Below are 26521 nucleotides of genomic sequence, written 5' to 3'. Positions count from 1 at the left end.
GAGAGAAGGGGAGGGGGGGGGGGGGAGGGAAGAGAAGGGAAGGGGAATGATTGAGGATTTCAAAAGGGGCGGCGATGCCGACTCTTTCTCTCTCTCTCTCTCTCTCTCTCTGTGTGTGTGTGTGTCTCTGTGTCTTCTACTGTCTCTGTTTCGCTGCCTGTTCTAATAGGTACGAGTAAAAACTACGCAAAGCAGACACACACACACACATTGGTACTCCCGTACGAGTACACCATAGCATGGACGCCCAACCAACAGCAGCTTACATCCCGGCAGAAACGGAATTATGGATTTGGCTCGCACGGACAAGTGCAGGCGATAGAGTTCCCAAGAGACCAGGATACTGGGGAATAAGGGAATAAGGCCCTGAGCCGTTTCATCTCCCTTGATCCGCTGGCTATCGAACAAGTAACCTTGAAAGCGTGATGATCGCCGCTCGAACTAGGGCCGATCGCAAGTCCAACTCGTCATCCCGGCAAGTTCGTTGTTTGAGTTGTCAATAGTCTATTCCTAAACTACCCCCCCTTCCCCTTCTCAATCCTCCCCAATCCTCCGCGATCACCGCGCGGCCCAATAAATCCCACATGCAGTTTTGAGAGGTTCGAATAGTCTGTAGCCCCGAGACTTCAAAGGAACGGTTCTTGCGGGTGGACTCTACTGGGTCCGAACCTTAGTCCCAACCAGTGAGAAAGAGCGGTGCTTCGCTGTCTCGGGGCGAGTCTGCCACCGTTCCGGAGTTGTTTGATGTCCACCTTCGCTAAGGATACTGGCCTTTATTTGGGTGGCTGAGACGGTGTCCTCCTGGTGTCCTCCTGGTGTCCTCCTGGTCTCGTGCGCCGAATACTATGTAGTAGTCAACAGCGGTGGAGGAGAAGGTTCAACGGTCGCTGCGTGGGTGCTTGGTTGCTGGTATCCACTAATTCGGTATCACATCACCTGGCGGGGGGTAGGGTTTTGCGAAATGGCCACGAGATAATGACAACATGGCTGCATGATTGCAAGTCACCCCAGCTGCGGGTGCCAAGAGATCACCACTTCGCAGATATTAAACCGGTCAAGGCATTCCCAAAGCACACGTCAGGATGAAAGGCCTTAACCCAGACGCACTGACATTTCCATATTGCCTCCGCTGCACGCGTACGAGTATGTACGAGTAGCCCGTTGATGAAACGGCCACGCCACTTGAAAGTACTCAACAGCGCCGGAGGGAAAAAAGACGCGACTGGCGAGCAGCGATCCAAGATATTCCTTATGAGCTGTAGAGCAGGATAAGCGAAATAGGTATTGAAACATTTCTCCAGATGATCGTGGTACAGTTGCAAAAGTTTGAACCCCCATATTGACTGTTCCTGTCTCCGCCTTCTAATCGCGGACTAGTAGCTACCTCAGATGGAATAGTTTGGCCTATCTATTCCATCTCAGGTAGCTACTAGTTTCCCATTAGTAGGCGGTAAATCATGGTGGGCAATATGGGGTTTCAAACTTTTGCAACGCCACTGTAGGTACTTCGTAAATACGAGTACGCAAGACTAATCTGCCGAGCGAATCGGATGATCACTGAGTCATGACTTGAGTGGTGAATGAGTAGACATCGATTCAATGAATCAATCAATCAATCAATCAATCCAATGTACACAGATGTAGTTGGATACACCACTGCGGCTGCTTGAATGGTGGGGGTGAAACAGCGCAAGTGGTCGCTGTGCCCACCGCACCGAAATTGGAAAAGAGTCATCGTAATTTTGGCGGGCACCAGTCCCAAATTCCGACCTCATTCCCCTACGCTCCCCCGCTCAGATTTCGACAATTTTCCTGCAGGAAAAGGCCGCAGCCATGGCGTCCGACCTGACAGCCCCTATCCTGGACGCTCTGTCCGCCTCCGATACCCCTATCCTCTCTAGCGAAGCCTTCCCCTCCGACCCCTCATTGAAGGTCAAAAGTGCGCTGGACCGCCTGGCCACTCGGCAGATGGTCGAATATGAGACTATCGACAAGGAGATCATCGAACTTACCCCCGAGGGTGAAGAAATTGCGACCAATGGCAGCCACGAGGCCAAGGTTTTCGACGCCGTCGTCAAGGCCCTGGATGGTCTGAAGATTGCCGACTTGCCCGCCATTGTGGGGAAGGATAACGCCAAGGTTGGTCAGGGCAATGCCTTCAAGCAAGGCTGGATCAAGAAGGACAAGGACTTGCTGCGGGCAACCCGCGAGTCGATTGTCGATCTGACCCGCGAAACCCTGCTCACCGTGCAGCGGACAAACACCCTGGAGGATACCAAAGCCATTGCGGACCTGAAGCGGAGGAAATTGATTACCCTGTCCAAGGCTATCACCTTCAAGATCACCAAGGGTCCCAAGTATGCCCGCGAGTTCGTCAAGGAGGAGACCGACCTTACCTTCGACATGCTTTCCAATGGAGCGTGGAAAGATATCGAATTCAAAGCCTATAACTTCAGTGCCAAAGGTGCTCTAACGCCCTCCGGTGCCCTGCACCCACTGAGCAAGGTGCGCGCGGAGTTCCGCAACATTTTCTTTGAGATGGGTTTCGAGGAGATGCCCACCAACCGCTTCGTTGAGACTGGTTTCTGGAACTTCGATGCCCTTTTCGTGCCCCAGCAACACCCTGCCCGTGATCTCCAGGACACCTTCTACATCGCCGATCCCCTTACCGCCGATGGACCTCGCGAGGACCCCGCCAACGACCCCCACTGCCCCAAGAATACCCAAGATAAGCCGCTCGACTACAAGAAATACTGGGACAACGTGCACGATGTCCACGAGAAGGGCAAGTTTGGTTCAATCGGTTACCGTTACCCCTGGAGCGCGGACGAGTCACTGCGTCTGGTCCTCCGTACGCACACCACCTCCATCTCGGCGTACATGCTGCACAAGCTCGCTGCCAACCCGCGGCCGGCCCGCTTCTTCAGTATCGACCGTGTCTTCCGAAATGAGGCCGTCGATGCTACTCACTTGGCAGAGTTCCACCAAATTGAGGGTGTGATTGCTGACTTCGGTCTCACTCTGGGTGGTCTGATTGGATTTATGGAGGTTTTCTTCGCCAAGATGAACATCCACCAGCTTCGTTTCAAGCCTGCTTACAATCCCTACACCGAGCCTAGTATGGAGATCTTCGGCTACCATGAAGGTCTGGGCAAGTGGGTGGAGATCGGTAACAGTGGTATGTTCCGACCTGAGATGCTGGAGTCGATGGGCATCCCCAAGGGTATGCAGGTCTACGGTTGGGGTCTGAGTCTGGAGCGACCTACTATGATCAAGTGAGTTTAAACCTAACTGGCTATATATTTCTGAATTTATTACTGACATATCTTTTCTAGGTATGGTGTCAGCAACATCCGCGAGCTGCTTGGTCACAAGGTCGACTTGAACTTCATCGAGTCTAACCCGGCTGTGCGCCTGGAGAAATAAGACCAAACTCCCAAATTAGCACGCCTGGATTGCATCAATTGTTTATAGACCAAAAATTTTCTGTTCTATGTTGTGTTTTGCCGAAAGAGGCCTTGGAGTTAAGACTCATGGCCCTTTTTCTGGAATGACGAGTTCATGCGGAAGGTCATGTTTGCATGTCAATGAAATGGACGAGGAGAAACGAATAAAAAATCAATTATGTCTCTAAATCAACAGCCCACTGTATAAAATGGAGAAACACGACAACCCAGGAAAAGGCTACGTAAAAAAAACCTTATTTTGACAAGGTAGAGGTCAAGGGTTTGAAGCCGAAATGGTCAACGGTATCATATTGGTATAGAATCAACTACATAGTAACCAAGTTTTACGTCGAGGGAGTTGTCCTTGGCCTAATCTTATAGATCCAAATGTCCCACCCGTATCTGTGCCCCAGTGCATTGAACTCTGCAACAGTGGCTCTTCAGTAGGCGGGAAAGAAGGTAATCTTCGGCGATGGATAGTGAAACAGCCTGAACTGTTTCTACTCCCTCGCTCATGGAGAAGCAGACAACAAAAACACAGACCGGGTTACGATCCGGTTTTTCAAGTCCACAAGAATGAGGAAGCCTTGATATGCCGATGAGATAGAAAATGGGGAAATGGGTGGGGGAAATGAGGAATTATTCAAGTTTTTGAAATTTGATTTTGGGGCTTTTGTTTCATGATCGTGAGGAAGAGGGCTGCAAGAAGGGAAGAAAGCCCTGAAGGGAAGGGAGGGTATTTCTCTTGCGAGGAAAAACCCCCCCTTGGTCTATCGCAAAGGCGTAAAATAGAGGATTTGAATAGGCGGCATTGCAGTTTTAACAAGGCCGGACCCATTTAAAGTCGTTATTCCATTCTCATTTTTTGATAGATAGGAAAACAGGGTTTCAAAATTTAGGCGAAGGAGACTACCAGTACACCCTCATCCATTTCTCTCTTATTCCAATCCCCGAACCTGGACCATCTAGCCACGGTTCGTCTGTGTGTTGCCAGTTAGTTGCATGTTCAATCGAGGTGGAGCGAGGAGGGAAAGCTAACCATAATATCAACCGTCAACACCACCCTAGTGCGCAAACTTCAAGACGATTTAACGCTGACGGTTGGCGGACCAGACGTTCTTGAGGTAGCCGTCCTTCTGGGCAAGGCGGTTGAAGGAGTCGTCGGACTCGCCGCGGGCACGGATGAAGCCGCAGAGAGCGTAGGTCTCGCTCTCGCCGGTGTAGCGGCCGTTCTCGTCAACCTTGCCAACGGAGAGCTGGACAGAGGCGTGGTCGTTGGCCTTGATGATGCGGTTGGTGGCGCTGCACTTGCGGGGCACGTAGCTATCAAGGGAAGTACAGTTAGTATCTTTTGTCTTTTTTCGCTTCGACTCAAGTTGAGCATCGGAATTCGCTTCCCCTCCAATCGGCCGGTGTCCTGAATTTTGTCGTCGAGAAGACAGTGCGCATGAACCGACTAGCTTTGGCATTGGCATTGGCATTCGAATTTCATTCCGACCAAGCCTCGAAAGGTCCTTATCTTTTGTGGTCGGAAATTCAATGCGGCACGGCGACTGTAGGCAGACAAGACACAGGACACCGGATAGATTGTAGCGAAAGTGAGTCGGATGGCGGAAACACATACAGATCGACGATCTCTCCCTTCTCGTTCTCCATTTTGGCGGGTTTGGTGTAGAGGATTGGACGGGCGACGGTGAGGTTGGAGGTGGAGGGTTTTTCGGTCCGCACAAATCGGGACTCAAATGATTTGTGTGGGTCATGTGATTCTTTGTCGAGGGCTGGCGTGGTGGAAAGGCGGTGTGCGTGGGCTTATACACGAGCCATATCTTGGGCCGTGGCAATACTATGCTTTATCTCCTGTCCAGGAACCCTGGAACCACATAATCCAGTCGCCGTTGCATGGATGCATATTATTCAGATTGCTGTTATGAGAGGACAGGGCATTTGATGTGCCACATATCTAGTCGTTATCTATAATATCTAGAGATTGCTCCGACCTTCTTTGCCTTCACGTAGGGCATCTTTCTTCCATGCCACAGTCACTTCTCTCGCACTTCCCTTTGTGAATCGTACAAGGACAACTCGATCAGACTCGCCTCGCTTGTCAGAGCCCTTCAGCTCGGGCCCGGCATCATCTAAAGCCAAAACCACCCGGCCATCCTCGGTTGACTTTAGCATCTTGGGTGAAATATACTTGTCCGTCCATGGGGGAGAACCCGAATGTACAAATTCAATCAGTGCCGCCCGGCGTTTCTCCATTTCTCCATTGGAGACAGTCGAATGAGGCTTTTGATCAAGAAATCCGGATACCAAATGTAGAAGCAAGAACTGCGGAGGGAAGAGAATGATATCTCCTTTCTGTGCACGATCAAGCCATGCGGCAGCTGGAAGAAATTGCGCCTCGGTGACTTCAACACCGCCATCGCTGGTCGGAACTTGAATCTCATCCCGCTCGCCCTCAGTAGGGAGCCCTTCCAGCAATTTCTTGTCTATATTGACAGGGAGTGGCATGAAATAGAGGTACATCTGGGTTGTATAGCGTTTGGGGTTATGAATTGGGGTAATCCAATGCGTGAACGGAATCAACGGAGCTTCTCCCGAGTTAGCACCGGGATCTGACGGGTTCAAAATTCCTCGAGATAGACTAACATATATCAGGTTCAGCTGTTGCATTCTGCTGCCTTAGCCAGTCGCCAAAGGTAATTTGATTTTGATGAATAAGGCGTCGGCCTTTCTCCCTGGTTGCTTCATCGACTACAAGCATCTTCCCAGAGGCTTTGTCTTTAGCAAGTAGAATGCCACTTTCTTCGAAAAGCTCTCTGATCGCTGCATGTCGATATGAAGGACCATCATCGTGGTGGGCATGATCTTCTGGGGAGGACATGGCCCGTCTTGGCTAGATAGATTCCCGCCGGGAAAGACGTGGGCAGAGGCAAAAGAGCTGGATGTCTGCACTCGATGCAGCAGAAGAATCTCGTTCTTCGGAGAAACAAGAATTACGCTGGGGTATCGTTAGCAGCGATGTCTTTCGAACATAAATCGAATGCTTCTACAATGGTCCAGATTCGGTCGAATCCGTCGGGCTTTAGGCATCAAATGCCGAGAGTCAACGCACCTCGAACTCGGTCTTGCCACAGCCGGCTGTTTCTTTTTTTGGCCGTCTTCCTTTGCGCGTGGCATCCTGGCAGACTGGGTAGTTGATGCTGGCTGTGAATTCGCCGAATAATTCCTTTTGCAGTTGCCTCGGCGCGAGCCTGGGGGGAGCCAAAATCGCGCAAAGTAGAAGGATGTAAGAGTTGTTCGTGTAGAGCAGGGACCGGCAAATGCAGGGGCTAACCAACGGTTGCAAATATACCTTGGGAGCATATTACATACGCCCCGTTGGTTTTTGGTCAACTGAAGGAGTTTATAGCAAGAACCGACCCGAGTGCCTAGGCTTCTCCCTGTACCCCGCGTCCGGCTTGGCCGCTTCCAGTTAGCCGACAGCCGCATCATGTGCCACACGCATATAACCGCAAAGAAGTACGAGTACAAGGTACTACTGTGATATGGATCAATGTGCTACGCAAATTTCAAAAATACAATCGGAATAATATACTGATTAATTGAAAAATTAAACTCCTCATGTCTAACTCCTGTCCTATCATACCCCATTTTTTATTTCCAAGGCCACGTATCATCGTCTGGGAGTTCCCATTCAAATTTCACATTGGGGAATCCTTCATTCAAGAAAACTTGGATCTTACGAGTAAAGCTTCTTGTCGTAGCTGTGCAGACCGTGGACGTTACCCTCGGCCATAGCACTGGCACTGCGCATCTCAAAGCGGACAGTGCCGTTGTTAACACCCTGGTGCAGGTTGTCCAGGCTCTCGACACCCATATCCTGGAGAGAGTGCTGGACACCAGCCATGAGGTAAGGGATGAACTTGGTGACGGAACCGCGGTCAAGGACGGAGCCAGCAACACCCTGGGCGACCAGAACGTTGCTCTTCTCAGAGAAGTAACGGGCAGTACCAGCGTTGGAAGCCTTGCTATCCTTGCTGTTGGCACCGGCCTTCTTGTCCTCCATGGCGGCGATGGAGCCCATACCACGGTAGGCCTTGACGAGCTGGCCCTCGTTACTAACGAAGTACTCGCCAGGGGACTCGGTGGTACCGGCAAGCAGACCGCCCATCATGACAGTGCTAGCACCCATGGCCAGACCCTTTACGATGTGACCAACGTTTTGGATACCACCATCGGCAATGCAAGGAACACCGAAACGAGCAGCAAAGGCAGAAACACTGCGAACAGCGGCAGCCTGGGGACGGCCACAAGCCATGACCTCCTGGGTGATACAGGCACTACCGCTACCCATGCCAATTCTCAGGCCATCGGCACCGGCAGCAATCAGAACAGCAGCCTGCTCACGAGTAACAACGTTACCGGCAATAACATCAATGTCGGGGAATGTCTCCTTGATGTACTTGACCATCTGGACCTGGTACATACTGCTACCGTTGCTGCTGTCTAGGATAACAATGTCCAGACCAGCCTCAACAAGGAGCTTAAGACGAGCCTTGTCCTCCTCGCGGGTACCGATCGCAGCAGCACAGATGAGCTGCTTAGAGTCGGGGAGCTTGGAGGCCAGAGGGTAGTGCAGGTTCTTCATCAAGTCCGAGCGAGACAACAGCGAGACAATGTTACCGGCCTCATCGACAATGGGCAGCTTGCCCTTCTTGGACTGACGAAGAACCTCGTTGGCCTCAGCCAGAGTAGTGCCAGCGGGGGCGGTGACCAGATCAGTGGCCATGATAGAGGTGACGGGGTCATTCAGGTCGTGGTGGAATTGGATGTCACGAGAGGTGACCATACCAATAAGCCTGGAACGGAAGGGTTCCGTTCTCTGTCACAGAATCGTCATTAGCATCCATCTTAAAAAAAAGTGATGTGACAAAAAAGAGTTGTGACGGCAGAAGTTCAGATAAAAACTGGTTCTCTACATGGCAGCTCTCGCTGCTGGCAGTGGAACGAAAGTTATAAAAAAAGTAGGTTGTTCATCATGTGATAGCAGGGGGTATGATTGGGTACGAGGGGAAAAAAGAAATTGAGAATTGACTCACCAGTGACAGGGAAGCCACCGAATCCCCACTTGGCCTTGAGGTCCTTAGCCTCACCGACAGTGGCAGTAGGAGCAAGAACGACGGGGTCCAGAATGAAGCCGTTCTCGTATCTCTTAACCTTGCGGACCATCTCGGCCTGGTCGTTGGGGGCACAGTTGTGGTGAATGACACCCAGACCACCGAGCAGAGCCATATGGATGGCCATGTTGTGCTCAGTGACAGTGTCCATGGGCGAGGACAGGAGGGGAGCCTTCAGGGAGATGCGCTTGGTGACGGGGCTGTCCAGGCTAACGTCGGAGGCGGCGAAGCCTGATGGTCAAGGTTATTAATGGGGCCTTGCCAGAATCCGAAGCAAATTCGGCTTACCGATATAGCCGGGCAGGACGAGGAAGTCATTGTAAGTCAGAGCTCCGTGCTTGTCCGAGTCCAGCAGAGTATCGATATCAAGACCATCCCGAACGGTGTAGGTCTTCACGACCTCCAGGGCCTTGGTGTAGTCCTCGATCTCGGCCTTCATGGCAGCACCGGGAGCAGCCTCCTTGTTAGTGATAGGCATGGTGATTTTTTGTTTAAAAAAAGAGAGAGAGAGAAACTCTAGATCCAGGAAGGTAAGGAGTCGAATGGATCAGAGGGGAATCAAATCAACAGGGAAGAAACCTTCTGTTGATGGAGAGAGTCCAGCTTTCCCAAAGAAAAGAAAGAAGAAGAAAAAGTTCGAGCGACGTCTGCTTCCTTTTTTTTTCTGCGTTCGGAGGGGCGCTTGCCAGACTCGGCTTAGCGCGGCGGAACTACCTTCTCCCGAGCCGCTGATTCGCTGGTAAACGAGCGTCATTGGGCGGTGAAGGGTGCCAGAACCAGGGTTAAGTAATGCTAACTGAGGGGTACTTTCCACTTACGAGTACTAGCAGTGTTATGCGCAAGTTGGAATTCCCAATAATCCTATTCTTATATTCAATACCACTTTTACAGAGAACCCATACCACCCATCATTTCCATATCAATCAAACTTCACCCCCTCAAACAAACACCGCCCCGTCCTTACGCTCTGACAGCCGGACAGGCAAGTTTTCAGTTCTTACAAACCAAGAGTTTATAATCTTCATTTCGTGATCCGGACTCGAGAGCTCCACCTGCATAGAACATTAGCCAACATGCACATAGAACCCAATCCGAGGGCCTGATAGTAGGTGTCACTCACGTCAAAAGTGCTGAACAAGGTTGCAATGAGCTTGTAACTCTCAAGTTGGGACAAATATTGCCCTAGGCAAGCGCGTGATCCGGCCCCGAAGGTCATATCTGTACCTTTCATCTTAGAAAAGCGTGCCTGGTATACCTCGTCGGATTCACCGGAGGCTTGCAGCCAGCGTTCCGGAATAAAATCATCAGTATTGGCACCAAAGACCGCTTCGTTCTTGTTGATCACCCATGGATTCATTCCCACGACAACCCCCTCTGGCACAAAGCGCCCGTCAGGGAGAGACAATCCGCCCTTAGGAACAACACGCTCGAGTATTAGGCCAACGCCAGGGTGTACACGCATAGACTCACGCATCACTGCCTCAAGATACTTAAGCCCTTGGATGTCCTTCCATTTTGCCGGGAGGGATAAATTAGCACCACGGAGCTCAGCACAAAGTTTCTTATGAACCTCGGGATTTTTCAGAATATAGTAGATCGCCGCACTCATGGTATAAGCGGTGGAGTCACTGCCCGCCAGGACATTTGACAAAAGCCAGAGGATAATGACGTTGTCGTCGACCAATTCTGGGTTCTTTTCTTTGATCTCGAGGAATTTGGCAAGGTAGTCCTGCTTGGTGTCCTTCTTTTCTTCTTGGTAGCGTTTTTGAAGTTGCCCCAGGCTGAAAATATTAGCCCAAGCGAAAGTTGGAGGACCAATACGCATGATGGGGTTCTTATCGAAGAATCGGTCCAAAAGAGGAATTTGGCAAATCTAGTGCAAATTAGTAGTTTACCTCTTTGCACCGCGCCATGAGAACTCACAGAAGCGAAGTAATCAAGTGTCCGGTCGGAGTTTCTGAGGAAGCCTTTGTCGTCACTTCCGGCCTCGAGGATTCCAAGGTCTTGAGAAAAGGTGGCTTGGCTCATTGTGTCCCAGGCAACTTTAGTACGAGTTATTAGCTGATGTACAATAACCAACTTGAAAGTAAAACCGGAACCGCCCATCAAACAGGACACAAAGTTTAAATGAGGATAAGCGGAGAAAGCATTGTGTCGGAATTATCTGCTAGTGAAGGGAATGTGCAGAGATACTCACAGAAGTTGATCCAATCCGACATCTCACAAGTCTGGCCAGTGCTAACAAACTTCGCACGGAGTTTGTCAAAAAGCAACTTGATAGTAACATCCATAGTACCCTCGACCTCTTGAACTCTACTCATCGAGTACATGTTTTTGACAGGGCGAATGAAAGTTGAGTGCCACTTTTCGTCCCGAGAAGAGAATAGGTTGCTCAAGCGAACACCACCGATGACAACATCATTGACGTTGTACATTGAACTCTAGAAATGAAATAGAACAAATTTTACTGTCTGTCTCGATCAAAGAAAAGAGGAGAGTCAATTTACCTTTATCCATGGGTTTCTGGTGTTATAAACCAGGCCAATCAATTTCGGATCGGAAAGACTGAGAACATTCGGTCCCACTCGAACAGCAGAGCCATATTTACGGTGCAAAGCAAGTTGTGTTATATCACAGCGTCCACGAAACACATCCCAAAAGCGCCAAATATTGGTGCAGCTGGTAGCAAGAGGGCCTGGAAAGGACTTCAATGGAGAACGGACATAATTCCAGAGAAAGCGAGAGGCAAAGATAATTGCCACCGAGAGGGCTATATTCGTTGCTAAATCGACCGCAGAAAACATGTTTCTTGTGCAAGTTCGACTCTGACAGGTTTTATGATATCTGCAGGCTGGTCTTCTCTGGGATGGGCCCCTCGAACTTCATAAATAAGTCCATCTGAGCACTAAAGTTTGCTTGAGGTCCCCTGGGCCCCACAAAGGAGGGGAATCAGAGAAACACGCCTACAGGGGCCATTCGCACGGACAAGAAAGTGGCAATTTGAGAAGAAAGAGGGGGTCTACGAGTATGGAGTACGATCGAATCTGTGTACTTTTGTAGAAGCGGCCCGTTATAAGGAGGGGGTCTACGGAGTATAATACTTCTAGGTATGCACCTTTGCACAATGGGTCCATTGTGAGAAGGCCTAGACGTTCACTAGGCAACCTGAATGGATGGCAAATGGCCCCAATTTCCAAGATTTGTCGTATTTTACTACAGCCGGGGAGAACAGTAAGATCATATTCTGCAGGCTCACTGAGCCATTGGCTAATGACTATCCGCACTGAATATTTGTCCGGGACGATGTACCTATCACACGAACCATCGGGGTCCGGTAGCCGTGATAGATCACATTTTCTGCAGCTGGCTGACTTTCAGTTCAGCCATTTGTGGAGAAGCCATGTATGTATGGACCTCATGTGCATATCCGTTCTGTGTATGTACGGAGTAGTTGCACCCCCTTTGCTACATGAACTCATAGCTTATCCCCCGCTTGTATTTTAGTGGTCATCTATGATAATTTCAAGCCAAGATCTTGCAAATATTATTCATCAAAAACACTTTTACAAACACTTCCAAAAAAGCAAAATAAGAATCTCCTGACCCTGAAGATACAATACGTTACAGAAAACTAAGTACTAACACGGCTAGTGTGAGAACGGGCCGCGAATCCATGTGGCCGGGGTTTTAGTAGAGGGGCCGTTCAGTTACACCCTCCTCTCCGGCCAAGAACCAATGTTAAATAGATTCAAAATGGTTTCTCCTAAAATAAAATCTCTTGAACTATTCACGCTACCTAGTACCTGAGTTGAGTACTAGATGTACCGAGTACGGGGTAGAATTTATCAAGACTGAGCCATCATTGTGGAGCTGGGCCCTCCCGCGCAAGGGCCGCACGCTCTTCGCCATGCATGGGAACATAAACCAAGCCAACGAAATTTTTGCATATTTAATTTGCCCCATCGGGTTTGCCGGAAAATGCAGGGATTGCCGCGACGGGGAATTCTTAACTAGATCCCGAAAGTCTCTGTAAAAACGATGTCCGCTCCTGTAGAGAGTTAACTTTTACTTCGTACGTGAAGCAGACTCAAAGGCCAACTCTATTCGGGCTCCAAAGCATGGACTATCACCTCCGAAATCCGGTTTAGGGCTGATCTTTGTCGAAATTATCCGCTACTGACCCCCATGGTGACTTCCAGGAACTAGCTACTGATCTGTCATTTTGATCGGCTTTGCAGATCACCATTGCCTTGTCTTGCATCCTGCAAGATGCACGCGCGATATATCAAATTGCCCTCATCCTGCGCTTCTGTTGGTCACTTGTCAAGCTGAGGCCTACATTTTGGGCAAATTGAGTAGTACGCAGAGTGAGGGATTTCAATAGATGCCGAGTCCCAACTACGGGGAACTCCGTACTGAACTGGATCAACAATTTTTAATGGCCGACGCTGAGTTTTGATCGTCAATCCCCAACATCGCATGGCATCTGTCATCTCCGGAGCGGAAGGAATCCCTGCCGCTCCGGCTCATACATTGCTGATTGGAGGATCACATACTTGAGGTCTCGCCTGCTTGGGATGATCGACGGTGGCTTCTCTTTTGCTACTGTACTACATTTATACTACTCCACAGTTTTGTTTTGAGGGAATCTTGTCTTTAAGGGGTTGTAAAAATCTGATATACTATATTAACCTTGTTCCATCTTCCAAATTTGCGTCTCAGGCAATTGCAATTTGTGAATCTCTCTTTCATTCTTTGACAAGGAGTTTGCTTCCAGCACCATGGCAACGGAATCTGCTGCTATTGATGCCCAGACCCAGGGACCAACCATTCTGGCAGCATGCTGGGTTCTGGTGGTTATTCCGGGTCTGATTGTTGCCTTACGATTGTGGTGTAAGCTTGGGCTAAGCAGAAGAGGCTTTGGTTGGGATGACCTTCTCATCTGTCTTGCATGGGTAAGTTTCGGCGCTTCAGATATGCTATCCGCCCAGATTCGCTGACACAGAAACCAGGCTCTGCAATTGGTCTATACAGCCCTCAATACGAAGGCTGTGCAAATGGGAGTAGTCGGCAAGCACGTATTTGCCATCGAGAACCCAGAACTCATCCCACCGGCACTCAAACTTGTATACATCAGCTACGTGATTATCATCATCAGTTGCGTGTTCAGCAAGACCTCTTTTGCCTTTACGCTCATGCGGATTGTGACCAAGACGTGGATGAAAGCTTTGCTTTGGGTTATCATCATCACCATGAATGCCGTCATGTGGCTCTGCGCTATTTGCTACCTGGCACAGTGCCGCCCAGCAGCAGCACTCTGGGATGCCAGTCTTCTGGCAACTGCGAAGTGCTGGCCGACCTATGTCTTTGAAACGATTGCTCTTGTTGCTGGAGGTAAGATGGCACTCGCCCTCAACTAGTTACGGCTCTAACAGTGGGATATTATAGCTTACTCTGGATGCATGGATTTCATCCTTGCGCTCCTGCCATGGGTGGTTCTGTGGAACTTGGAAATGAAGAAGCGCGAGAAGGCCGGTATTGCCCTTGCTATGAGTATGGGTGTTTTGTAAGTTTCCCAAAAGTACACAAACAGAGAGCAGTTTCTGATAGCCACACAGCGCGGCCGTCACCGCATTTATCAAGACTTCAAAACTTGTCAATGTTTCCCAGGTCCAGGATTTCACCTGTAAGTCTCATTGATCTGTCTGCTATGCTATCAATCTAACAAAAGACGAACTATAGGGTTCTGCTCCACTCTTACAATCTGGGCCTCTGCCGAAACAGGTTGCACAATCTTTGCCGCTTCGATTCCCTCCCTTCGCATCCTCTTTGTTCGTATCAGCTCCAGCTACCACCACTCTGGTGACACTTCCGACACTTATAATGGAGAGGCAATCACTTTGCAAGCCCACAAGGAGGGAAGCAGTGCTCAAAGTATCCAAAGCGAGCCAGGAATCACCACTACACAGGAAGTGTCAGTTGAACACAATGGAGCTCAAGTGAGACAATTGGGTGCCTAATTGAGGAGAAATTTCTGGCTCTAAAGAATCATGAACCGTGTACGATGCATTCCGCAGCGCCCAGAGAATACCCATTCATTCAAGATCTTTAAATTCTAGACTAGCTCACTGAGCTGGTCGGCTGCTCAATGAGCAGCAACTTTTTTTTCTTTCTTTTTCCCCTCTTTGATGATACTACTAGCAGTGCTATTATCTTATCGGTGTTGGGTGGTGGTTCCGAAAATTATATAAACAAGCATTAAATGCTTTGGAAATACCTGAGAATAATTTCTAATAAGAGTCCGGATTTGACCTTTCAGAGTACGAGTTGCGACTACAGTAAATAAATGCTTCAATAACAAAAAGTTAGATGGCATTTCTGTCGGTATTTGGTTTAAATGTGAGCAGCCCACATAAATACTAACAATCCAATAAACCAAGCCGCAAAGGCTTCATTCGAGTTGAACAGTATGTCAGAGAAATATCATTGATATTCAATACAGACCATGTTGAATGGTCGAGCGATCCAGAAATGTCATAGTAGGACATGTTGGATGTCCCAACGAATAGAATGATACCAGGTTAAAAGAGTGGACGAGTGTTTAAGTTCACTCACGTCGCTCCGGGGGTGGGGAGCTAGTAGTCGTCACCGCGACTGATGATCTCCTTGCCGTTTTCACGCAACAAGAATGTCTATAAATTTTGATGTCAGGGCTGAAATGAAGATTTATAAGAGGGCAAATGACTTACATGCTCGAATTGGGCCGAGTATGATCCCTCGATATCCATGAGAGGGGGATAGGATTCTACCACTCCCTGTGACACAAGATAATTCATCTATTCAAAGTAAGTTTCTTAACCATCGGTGATTAAGAGGGACGAGGGCACTTACTCCGGCCAAGTACCGCTCAACACCTAGGCGCTCCAGGTAGCGGCGAGCAAAGACAATCGAATTGAAATTATCATTGATTGTCTTGTAAAGGGTCCGGGCACTGGTGAGAGGGGCCGATATTCTGCTTGGCGCAGAAGGATTCTTTCCATATCCATAGACTCCGGACTAGCAAGGTTCAGCTTTTGTTAAAGGTGGACGAATGGGCGAGTGACTTACGCCTTCCACTGTACGGCCGCGGCCTGTTGATCCAAAAGTTTCAAGAGCAAAGATTTCTCCCTCCTCCATTTTGGTCTGGTCATTGTTTTTGACAAAGGGAATCGATTTTCCACCATGGATTTCCCAGCGTTTGATGTTGTGCCCAGAGATACTTCTCACAGGCTTCACAGGGAACGTTTTACCGTTGATTTCGACCTCATAGCTTTCCATCACTTCTTGAATAGCGGCACTGATATCGCTAATGCGAACATCAATCCCGGAAGCCTATTCTTCATCAGATGTGCTTCATCGAGAGCAAGTTTGGGGAGCGGGGGTTATCTCGTACCTTGATACCAGTGTTGGTCGACTCCTTTACCGCGGTCAGAAGATTGTCATAGGTGGGATCGAAGGACATTGTGAAAGCACTATCAACAATCCACCCATTTATATGGACGCCGAAGTCAACTTTCATCACATCGCTCGATTTCAAAACAATCTCCTTTTGGCCGGTATTGGGGGTGTAATGCGCAACACAATTATTGAGCGCGAGTCCTGTGGGAAATCCCATTCCAGATATCAAACAACTGCCCTTTTCAAGGCCAGGATTATCCAGGAGCGCTCGCACGCCATCCTCGATACCCAAGGCAATCTCAGTAAGGGTCTGGCCTGGCCGAACAGACTCCTGCGTGTGACGTCTGACCTGACGATGAATCTCAGCTGCTTTGCGGTAGGGCCCAAGGAAGTCTGGGTCTTCAAGCTGAGTACGAAACTTGAGGCGAGTTTCCTCAGCAGTCGTTCGAGCCGTGTTATCAACTTGGGCGTAGCTTTGAATTTCGCCAACTGGGTATTCGCCAGTGGGAAAGAGCTTGGTCAGAGGAATCCGGGGAGGAGACGACTGTTTCGGTCCAGAAGTCTTCTTCTTTTTCGACTTCTTTCGTTTCTTCTTTTGGGAGGCATTGGCTGATGCTGGCTGTGCTGTTGCCTCGGGGTCAACAGCGCCATCCGGCCCGCTTAGGGTGGCATCGCCATCCTCATCATCTCCACCATCGCCTCCATCTCCCAGGCTGCCATCGCCATCTCGGGAAAGATGGGCGCCGAGTGGCTCTCCGCCAGCTGAAGTGGCTTTGCTTGAGCCGGACGACTCATCTGGTGAAAGTTAACACCACCCGAGTGGGTTTGTGTAATCGATACTTACTGCCGTTCGACTGTCTCTCTTGATCAGGTGTCTTAGAGCCCATGTCGACATGAAGCGGGGTTTGTAATAGCTAGAGAGGTTCCAAGGTTGATAGAGAAAATATACGAGTCGTAAATCCCAGGCTAAGGCGGGGCGCTGAATCCCTTAGGCGGTGACGCTCAACCTCTTTGTACGAGCAAACGAAATAATACTAATATGGTCAGTTTTTTAAAACCCACCAAAGAGGTTGCTTTAATCGGTCTGCAAATAGTCACGGTACTAGTTTACTTAAGTAGAGCACGGTTTACTACTACTAACTATACCTACGGGTAGTACTTCAGGGCTCCCGCCTTCGTCTGGTGCATCTCAACATGATGATCATGATAATATTTTGAGAATGTTTTAAGTTTTCATTTAGAAAATGAATATATACTGAGATGTTCCTATCCGAACTCTCTGTCTAGCATCAAGCTAAGAAAAAGCCAGGAGCGAAAAGGGTATAGCATTGTCCTTGATTCTTCCGATGATCTTCCGAAATCGCATGCGTCCTTGGCAAACCGAAAAATCGACGCCGTAGCCAGGAACTGAGCATATAAAACAGAAGGATGTATGGTAGGCACCACTGGAATCCGAGCAGAGAGAACAAACACCTTTCAAGTCGGTATTTTTATGCCTCGTTTCCGCGATCGAAACGACTGAGGACCTCTGGTGGAACAGTGGGAATGTATTTGCGTGCTCGCTCACGGTTGGTGCCGCCGAGACCAGCTCCGTAAGAAATAAGCATGTCTGTGCTGGTTGGTAGAGAGAAGGGAAGGAAGAGAGTTGGGTCGAGGAAAACACTCTCCTTGCCTGGACGGTCCTCCCTGTATGGCAGGACCATGCTTGCTGGCCGAGAAGATGTGCCGACAGATCCAGGCGATGCGAGGTTAGGATCGGGCGTAGCCGGGGTTGATTGTTGGGGTTCGTCTCTAGAAGGCGTCTGCGGTCGATCTTGGGGTGCATCTGATGTGGGCGCAGCTGCTGCCGTCTCTTTCGCAGCTTGAATGCGATGTTGTTCGCGGAATAAGATCTCAGGATCACGTTGCATATCTAGCAGAAATTTCATGGCCTGTTTTGTTAAGCCTTTCTCGCCCACCTCCGCTCTGTATGATTTGACAGCGTGGATAAGCTGAAGTGGTATAAGCTGTTGTAGTTGAAGAAGAGTTGTCACCAGGGATTCGTGGTCTTCGCCTAGTGAAGAAAAGCACTGCAGCCATTGAAGTAATTGGATGACCGGAGCCAGATGTTGGCGTGCAGCATCCACCGTAGTTTCTCCCGTGGCTGACATAGACCCGTTATCGTAATGTTCCGGTTGGCGATTGTTGTTCCGAGCCCAATCTTCCAAAGCAGAGACATTCATGCGGATTTGCATGGCCTTTGTCCGCGCTAGGTACCGTCTTGTACTCATGATCCGGTTGAATATCTCCGCACTGAGCCAGTAGAGGAGTTGAGAAAGAATTTGCGTGGTGATGACAGAGTGGACATCATAGAGGTCAAGCACGAAAAGTGTGGATGATAGCAAGGAGGTAATATTGCGCGGAGAGATCTGTGCTCGGCGCCGTGGTGATGGCGGACGAAATCGTTTTTCTGCGGGCTCCGGTGCCTCAGACTTCTTCTTCCGGAAGAGCTTCCATTCATTCTGGAAAGCGATATCCTCTAGTCCAGGGATGGTTTCATGGTCCAGCATTGCCGCATCAAGGACTTTGTTCATACGTCGCTCTGCGTCACGAATGATGAGAACGAAAATTTCGTTGATCAATTCCGCCAAATGAAGCTGGAACTGCACTGTTGCTTCTTGCAGCTCGCCGTCTTTCTTGAGATAGTGGAGGAGAAGAGTTGCGTTGGACAGCCAAAATGCCTGCATCGTCATATCCCACTGGTATCGCTCGACAACGTCATTGATCTTTTCCGTGGCCGACGTGAGCAGTGTCGCTAAAAGCTCAGGACTGGCATGGTAATGCGCATAACGCGCACTCAGAAACAGGAGATTTGCCGGTACGGGTTTTTGAGAAGGCGATCGCTGTGGTGCCATGTTGGTGATGATAATGTCCAAAATACGCTCCAGCTCGTGGTCTTGAAACACAAACATCTGATCATTTAAGCATCGATCCCACACAAATTCTTGCTGTTCTTCTTCGATATCCTCCTCATCATCAGGCTTTCCAATAGTTAGTATTAGTTGCTCGCAATTTAGATATGACATACTCACTTCGAATTTCTCATCCAATCCGAGGCTAGACAAGTCTACCTCAAGATTGATAGCACTCTCCTCCATCATCATGCGGCGTTTCATCTCATTTTCCGCGATTTCCTCCTCAAATCTGCCATGTGCTAATCCGGCGTCATAAAAGTCATCTTCAATGGCACCAGATCCAAGGCTATAGCCATTTTCATGCAGATACTCGGAGATCTCGCTGCCCGGTTGTGCAAAGTCGAAAGCCGTACCTCCTGAGGAAGATTTGATGTCCGGCGAAGCTCCATGATCGAGGAGAATTTTCGCGATCGTCTTGTGTCGATTGGTCATGGCCCACATCAAAGCACTCCACTGGTTCCGGTCCTGCTGGTCGACAAAAGCACCTGCATCGAGAAGTGCTCCAACGACATCTTGATGTCCCTAGAATGAAGTGTCAGTCCTATCCTTGGCAGGCAAAGTATCCCTTCCACTTGAAGCAGAGGGTAGTGGCTATCCCTCTCCCAGGGCCGTGTCCACCCCAGATAAAGCGACAAAGGCTACTTACAAAGCAGCTGGCGTAGATCAAGGGCACTGTTCCTTCTTCGTCTGGCATATTTACATCGAGATATGTCTTAGCGGATCCCTGGACGAGCTTTCGCACGCGCTCCACGTCGCCGTTACTCGCGGCCATATTCAGACTCTTCTGCAGAATATCCCGCTTCTCGGCAACGGTGAATTTCTCGTCGGCTGCGATGGTCTCTTCATCTGCTCCAAGGGAGTCGACTTCTCGGTGGGCGGCCTGCGCAGCTAGCATCTCCATCAATCGGGCATCGCTATCTTCAATGTCGCGGTTCCGCAGCTCATGCTCCGAGTCGTGTGTGTGATCATCGAGGGCGAGGCTAAAGCTCAAGGGTTTCGCAGCAACGGGGGTGGTGAGGAATTGCGATTGTCCTGCCAGGTAACGAGATTAAGTTAATTTCAAGTAAAAAAGGGCTGGACGGGAGGCAGTCCTTTGGGCAAATGCCGGGCTGGCCGAAAGGACAAGAGGAGAAGGAAAGCTCTCACCTTGCCACGCATCGTACATCTCTGTCTCCTGTTGAAAGACAGGTACCGACCGGCGGTCGTCCAGCGACTTGGGCAGGTCCTCGGGGAGTTCCTTCGGGCTTCCTGAAGACGCGGGGCTATGGTTGTGACTGGGGTCGACCTCCTCTGAAGCCCCGCGCGGTGACTCGGCCGTGTCCATCGTGGCGGGCCTACAATCGAGGGTGTTGGAAGGTGGACATCCAAAGGGGAACAGATGTCTATGGTGATCCCTGAGGGAATCGGCGCGAAAATGGAGGGCCCTCCTCGGTCGAAATTGGTGTTGTCGGGAGTGAGATGGGTCAAGGTCGGAAGTGCCAGTGAAAATGGTGGTCCGGCCCGTAGATCAACCACCGCCAATAAAGCCAGCTTGATGACGCACTTTAACTATCCTTACTTTAGATGAAACTGAACTACCCGGTGACTATACGGTCTCCCGGAAAAGAAAGCTGGTAATGTTCGGGAAGATCTTCATTAACCGAGCTGTCGGATCTAAATAAAATAAAGAATTCCTCGCTTCGTGGGTGAGGGATTGCTATATTGCAACGAAGTCAGGCACCAGCTAGTTAGCTGTACCTGAGCATACATACATACCTACATAGAAAAGAATAAACAATTATATAGACAATCCTCCAGCCATGATATTTCCAGGTGACTAGCTTGTATGCAAATGATCGCTTTAAACGCGTTATGAATCAATTCAAAAAAGAAAAAGAAATCCCAAAACAATGCAAGTATAGATACAGGATATATGGCAGAACGGGGTTCAAAATTCCGTAGCGAAGGGGGGTATGAAATATCCAATCATAAAAATTAAAAATAAAAGAAAGACAATAGAGAACATGTGATACGAGATCACTCAAGGCGCTTGCTACGGGCTTGAACGTCATCTTCGGACAAGGACGCGATCCATAAGCACCGCTCAATGATGCCTTGCACGGGCTCAAAGCGGTACTTGGTGCTGGCGTCGATCAAGCGAAGCAAGCTCTTGACGATACGGGCAGCAGTGCGGTAACGTTCAAAGTTAACCAACAAGCCACCCGCACTGCTGTTGACTTGAGCAGGCTTTTGTGCATTATAGGTAAGGTCATGTACATACAAGCCTATAGCCAATGAATTAGCAAAAGATCAGTTAAAGGGGGTAATTGAAACAGCAGACTTACCGATAAATGGAATGCAGCCTTCCTGGAGATTGGCTGTTTCCATCTCGACCCGAAGATCGTGGAAATTGCGAACAGGCTGAATCAGACACTCCATATCTTTGAACAGACGTTTGTCTTCCTGGGGAACCAGTCCCCAGGTCTTTGATAGCCGAGAACAGTCGGATGAAGCCAAAGCGATGGCGATCTGAAGCATAGTGGCATAATTGCAGATGCGGCGAGCATGAGCGGCGGTGTGAATATACTTGATGATCGTTCGCGCCCGTTCATGGATATCAACGGTCAGAACGATTTCAGATACAACCCATTTCACCATAAGATTGAAACGACCGACAACTAGATCAATGCCCTTGTGTTCTTCTGCGGCGAGGAACTGTACCCAGCTGAGGATGCAGGGCGAGCCATTGCCCCATCTCATATCGACCAAATCACGCCAATCAACTTCGCTTAGGGCCGCCATCTCAACCAGAGTGAGTTGCTGGGCCAAGACTTGGGACTCGCAGGCAAGCACAAAAGGGACATGGCTGGGGCCAGAGTTGAGCGGGTTGAGAGCAGGACGGTTCTTCTCGGAATTCGAGAGGACATCACTTGAAAACTGAGGTACGTGTCTGGATATCTGGGTATGTGTATCCCCTTCCCGACGTCGAGGGGAGGTGTCCGGTGTAAGAGGTTGAGCCTGGAAAAGTACCTTGTCCATTGGCGAGGTACAGGAGCCGAAGGAGCCAGGGTGTTGGATGGTCATGGGAGGTGAGGGTGGGTGCGCCAAAGGATGAGGCGGAATATCCAAAGTTGACGCTGTGAGGCTACGAGTATCGAATGAGGTACGACCCTGCATGGCTTCACGTGGATCAATCATATCGACAGATAGCTCAGAGGACAGGGCCGAAAGGCGCCTCGGTGTCACCTGTCCGGCACTGAGATAAGCCGAGTCGGGGTTTGTCGAGCCGCGAGGAATCCGCCGCAGACTTTCTGTCTTCTGAATAATCTGAATTGAGGGGTGGGAAGACGCAAGTTCGGAAGTATCTCTGCTCGATATGAGACTCAAAGGAGCGTCGTGGGCATCACGTTCAGCGGTCCTGATTGTAGGAGGCCGCTTCATTGACTCGTCGGACAACCCTCTTTCCAAAAGAGGAATCGAATTATATGATTCTTCGGACTCCGCTACGGAGTCCGAGTAGGGCCGTGGCGGTGCTAATCGACCTTTGGTGGTAGAATATGCCGATTTGTCGGTTTGTCGTCTTCGAGAAACTGCGTCCCATCCGAATTCGTCCCTCGCCATGGGCAGATGATGTCCATGATTATGTCCATCGGTGACGTCAGGGTCTGCATTTGTCGCCGGGGGGCTCCATTTACCCTCGAGCTTAAGCAAAGTTGATTCAATTCCTCCGTCGTCATCATCAGGGATGTCGGCAAAGCGGGCAATGGCTGCTTCAAACGAACGCCGGATATTGCGATTGGGTTTACCATGAACCAAAGAATAACGGGGATTTGGCGGAACAAGAGCAGTTGGTGGTCTTGACACGATGTCGTCTGTGGTTGTTGTTTCTGCCAGAGAGTTCTCATATGAATGGCTAGAAATAAATGATCCACGTCCCGAAGTTGGGTCAAGATCGTCCACAAACTGCATCTGTCGCAAGTTTCCGCCGGGTCTTCTGCGAAGTGATGGGCCAAACTGTTTATCTGAAGATTCTTGTACGATGCTGGAGCTTTCAATAGATCTGCCTGCGTCGCTGCCCATTGACTGGCGATGCTTAGAAATCCCACTCTGGAAGGATGCATACTTCCGAAGACGAAGAGAAAGTGATACACTTTTTGTAGGCGGTGTTGGATGCTCCGTGTAGGATCTTCGTTGAGCTGAAATGACAGAAGGGCGGCGGATGGGAGGATCCTCAACTGTAGACGGGGGACTTTCGCCGTTATAGACTATCGGAAGGAGATACTCTCCTTCCTTCGCAATCGACTCTAAATCCGATTTCACTCTCCCGTTGGGAGTTAAATGAGCCTTCTGGTCCGTATTACTGGTAATATCCTGTTCCTGCACGGCCCCAGACATCGTAGGGAATTCGAACCCAGTGTCATCGACGATGACAATCGACCCACTTCCAGTAGTAATTCCGCTTTGTATCTTCGATTCCCCGGCTCTGGGTATGTGGAGAGTAGAAGATTCACCTAAGTCTGGAGAGGATTGCTGGAACGTAATTCGAGGTCCCGGGGCACCACCAGGGGATTGGTGGTCTTCTGGAGCATTATTCGCGTCCATAAGCAAGCGATACTGTTTGAGAGACTCCTCACAGAGCACATCAAGTCGTGCCGGTTGCCGGGGACCGCGGCCATTTTCCTCTCACGGTAAAACTCAGACCCCAGAGAAATGTTATTCGGCATCGCAGATGTTTTCCCTCGACTGGGCAACGAAATAGTCTCCGAAACATTTGTCATTCGTGCGGAAACACTTTGCCCGCCGTTCCTTGTGTGGAGGGCACGTTTGATAGAACCAATGATGGTTCTCATTCCCGAGTTTGAGGCTCCTGTTTTGGGTCCTCCATCCGGTGTACTTCTCCGGTCTGGGTTGGAATTCGACAATGGAGGAGCCAATGGAGGTGATTCCGGTGCCATCATGGTCATGTAAGATTCCACGGGTGGGTAAAGCGCTCCTCTAATGAAGCTGACAGGATCTAGTATTTCTTTGGGCCCTGTTCCTGTTGATCCTGCGTCCATACCGACCATGAGGACCCGGTCATTTCGCACGGAGTCCGAGAAGCTTGCACTTCGCTTGTGACCATGTCCTTGGAACGGATGGCGCGATATCATGGGCGATGATGGTGGTTGATCATGGGGAGATGTTGTTTTTGCAAGGCCTAATTGAACGGGGCGTGGTCCTTTACCCTTTGAATGGGAAAAGGAAAAGCGCTTCGGAGATTTGGGAGGTAGTGAACAAGATAGTGCCACCATGCTTTGCTCACTTGTAGTGGAAAGGGGTATACTGTGAGCAGTCGCGGCAGAATGATTTCGATCATGCTGGACATAAACGGTAGTGTTGTCTAGAAAACTTGGTTCTGGTTGAGATTCCATTCCTGGTGGGAAATCATCTTGCTGTGGAGGTGCATCACCACTGGGCATTTCGACATGAGTGCTTCCCGGCAAGATGTGGCTATCAGGGTCATTGTAGGTACGGGTATAGTCAGCGGCGGTCCAGTAGACTGAGCACTTGCCATTCCAACATCTTTTCAGGTCAAGAAGGATTTTCAAGTCGCTCATACCACCATTTTCTCGAGATTTGACATCTTGGTACAAACTGTTGATGGTTTCGCAGAAGTGAGCCCGGAGATCGTAGTTTGTGACGAAGTCATCGATGAAATAGTTCAAGATCCAGTGGCGGAGAGCGGCAAAGGTGCGGATACGAATAATCCTTCCATCTTCCTGCGGCCGATTGATAGCCCATTCCAAGCGCGCAAGAAGCAAGGCGAGAAGATGGCTAGGCGAGAGATAAGAGCGGAACGTTAGAAAAAAGTCCGAAACCAGCTCATAGTCCATGAATGATTCTGAAGAAATCTGGGCAACAATCCGAGCAGGCGTAGCAGCACTTATATCCTTGGTACCGGGAATATATCGTACAACGGTTTCTCCATCCATATCCGACACCAAGGTTTCGTAAATTGAGGGCTCTACTGGTCCTTTCAATTCATAAACCATCGAGTTCCTTGGTGCTGGAGAAGCCCGGCTAAGATCAATGGCTGCGGGCCCCGAGAACATGGAGACCGCGAAGGATGGCCGATAGCGCGAAAAAGATTCCCTGCCATATGCACTGGACAGATGAGTCGGCAGCGGGTCCGCCATGCTACCCAACCAGGTTGAATTCCGAAAGTTATCGGACATTGAGGTTCGCGTATAGACGGAACTATGCAGGGCTGCACTGCCCTCTCTATTAAACCGTGGCGATCCCAGTCGGTAATGGGTCATAGGAACCCCCAAAGCGGTGTTGGGGGTCTTCTCGTCTGCAGATTTGGGCCGATCATCAGATCTATCAATGACAATGCGCAGCTCCCCACGTTTCCCCGCTCCTGCTACAGATTGTTGCTCTGATAATGTCGAGAAAGAGGTTGATTTCTGGAGGATGCGGCCAGTTGTCTCAGGATTGGTGTATTCAGTAACGGCCGACTTATTGTCCTCGTGTATATCCCCACGCGGACGTAGTTCGGAGAGCTGCGAACTGGACCATCGCGATGGATCGTCTCGAACATGCGAGTGATGGGGCGGTTGGAGACGATCATTCGTCACTGGATCGATCGGTGCGAATGGGACTGTATGGGAGGGTTTCTGTTGGGGATTTGCAATCGGCCTAATTACGGGGGGAAATATTGTTAGCTTACTGCAGCAAATGTGTCACACGAGACCACGTCGCCGAGATTATCGATCGATCGTACCTGAGAAAGATCTTCCCATTCTGGCCGACACTGCCAACCGTAAAATGACCTGCTTTCCTCGGGGCTGGACGTGCCTCCAGCGGGCCCCGATGTGTCTGGGATCGTTGCAATGGGGTCTTTCGTAACAATTCATGGCTGTCCTTAGCTCGCAGGCCTGTCGTAGCTGTCCGATCTCGGGAAGCCTTCAGTTCCAAATTCTTCTTAATTGTACTGCCACTTTGTGCGACGGTATTGGCACGTCGTAAGGTTGATATCGTCTTGGGGGTCCCTCCGCTGCGCGTTCGATACAAGGCGGGTAGTTCATCCACATGGACTCGAGGCTCGCCGGTCTTGGTTTTGGAATGCAGCGGCGGGTCAATGCTCGCAGGAACGGTTCCATCGGTTCCATTGCGGGCGGACGCGAGAGGCCTGGGTAACAGCTCTGCAGCGAACCGTTCAACCCCCGTCGCGAAACGAAGAGAAGTTCCAGGCTTTAAGAAACACGAATGCATCAGCAGCCTAGAAGCAGAGCCCAAATCACGGCATGGAGGGTGTGAGGATGAGGATGAGGATGAGATGAAGACGAAGACGAGGAAGAAGACGAAGATGAGAAGGCTCAGGGCGATATGGACATGACGCAGGAAAGTGAAAGGGAGGGCGACACCTCTGTTTTTGCCAAAGTGGAGTTGGGGAACGGTCCCGACGCGGCGGAACCAGCAACCAGTCAAACCAGTCAGCAGTCACAGCAGTCACGGGAGTCACGGGAGTCGGGTGCAAGGCGAA

General features: G+C 49.9%; 8 protein-coding genes across 8 annotated transcripts; 2 read left to right on the top strand and 6 right to left on the bottom strand.

Annotated features, from left to right (window-relative positions):
- Positions 1-1833: 1833 nt before the first annotated feature.
- N7509_009241 (phenylalanine--tRNA ligase subunit alpha) lies at positions 1834-3426 on the top strand (the record flags this gene model as incomplete). Its single annotated transcript, XM_056633878.1, has 2 exons — positions 1834-3275; positions 3336-3426. The coding sequence occupies 2 exons, from the start codon at positions 1834-1836 to the stop codon at positions 3424-3426; spliced, it is 1533 nt and encodes a 510-aa protein (XP_056484498.1).
- A 1108-nt stretch (positions 3427-4534) lies between these two features.
- Positions 4535-5355, bottom strand: rps21 (40S ribosomal eS21 domain-containing protein; the record flags this gene model as incomplete). Its single annotated transcript, XM_056633877.1, has 3 exons — positions 4535-4769; positions 5071-5254; positions 5316-5355. 3 exons carry the CDS (start codon positions 5353-5355, stop codon positions 4535-4537), a joined length of 459 nt encoding a protein of 152 aa, XP_056484497.1.
- Positions 5356-5426: 71 nt separating this feature from the next.
- Positions 5427-9104, bottom strand: N7509_009239 (Cystathionine beta-synthase core; the record flags this gene model as incomplete). The annotated part of the gene is made up of 7 exons (XM_056633876.1): positions 5427-6037; positions 6096-6342; positions 6369-6447; positions 6481-6627; positions 7193-8331; positions 8556-8857; positions 8915-9104. The coding sequence occupies 7 exons, from the start codon at positions 9102-9104 to the stop codon at positions 5427-5429; spliced, it is 2715 nt and encodes a 904-aa protein (XP_056484496.1).
- Positions 9105-9564: 460 nt separating this feature from the next.
- N7509_009238 (cytochrome P450) lies at positions 9565-11430 on the bottom strand (the record flags this gene model as incomplete). The annotated part of the gene is made up of 5 exons (XM_056633875.1): positions 9565-9678; positions 9747-10499; positions 10550-10668; positions 10824-11067; positions 11134-11430. The coding sequence occupies 5 exons, from the start codon at positions 11428-11430 to the stop codon at positions 9565-9567; spliced, it is 1527 nt and encodes a 508-aa protein (XP_056484495.1).
- Positions 11431-13407: 1977 nt separating this feature from the next.
- On the top strand, positions 13408-14646 carry N7509_009237 (uncharacterized protein; the record flags this gene model as incomplete). Its single annotated transcript, XM_056633874.1, has 5 exons — positions 13408-13581; positions 13639-14020; positions 14075-14192; positions 14245-14312; positions 14369-14646. The coding sequence occupies 5 exons, from the start codon at positions 13408-13410 to the stop codon at positions 14644-14646; spliced, it is 1020 nt and encodes a 339-aa protein (XP_056484494.1).
- A 615-nt stretch (positions 14647-15261) lies between these two features.
- Positions 15262-16950, bottom strand: N7509_009236 (uncharacterized protein; the record flags this gene model as incomplete). The annotated part of the gene is made up of 6 exons (XM_056633873.1): positions 15262-15318; positions 15376-15462; positions 15518-15682; positions 15734-15997; positions 16059-16858; positions 16908-16950. 6 exons carry the CDS (start codon positions 16948-16950, stop codon positions 15262-15264), a joined length of 1416 nt encoding a protein of 471 aa, XP_056484493.1.
- Positions 16951-17553: 603 nt separating this feature from the next.
- Positions 17554-20341, bottom strand: N7509_009235 (uncharacterized protein; the record flags this gene model as incomplete). Its single annotated transcript, XM_056633872.1, has 4 exons — positions 17554-19083; positions 19135-19539; positions 19664-20049; positions 20164-20341. The coding sequence occupies 4 exons, from the start codon at positions 20339-20341 to the stop codon at positions 17554-17556; spliced, it is 2499 nt and encodes an 832-aa protein (XP_056484492.1).
- Positions 20342-21033: 692 nt separating this feature from the next.
- On the bottom strand, positions 21034-26250 carry N7509_009234 (mitotic regulator LTE1; the record flags this gene model as incomplete). The annotated part of the gene is made up of 4 exons (XM_056633871.1): positions 21034-21281; positions 21342-23610; positions 23664-25704; positions 25760-26250. The coding sequence occupies 4 exons, from the start codon at positions 26248-26250 to the stop codon at positions 21034-21036; spliced, it is 5049 nt and encodes a 1682-aa protein (XP_056484491.1).
- Between the last annotated feature and the right edge of the window lie 271 nt (positions 26251-26521).

The sequence above is a fragment of the Penicillium cosmopolitanum genome (assembly GCF_028827165.1).
Source record: "Penicillium cosmopolitanum strain IBT 29677 chromosome Unknown utg000009l:1.0-9042332.0:1.0-9050551.0, whole genome shotgun sequence".
Lineage (NCBI taxonomy): Eukaryota > Fungi > Ascomycota > Eurotiomycetes > Eurotiales > Aspergillaceae > Penicillium > Penicillium cosmopolitanum.
This window is presented reverse-complemented; position numbering and strand designations above follow the sequence as displayed.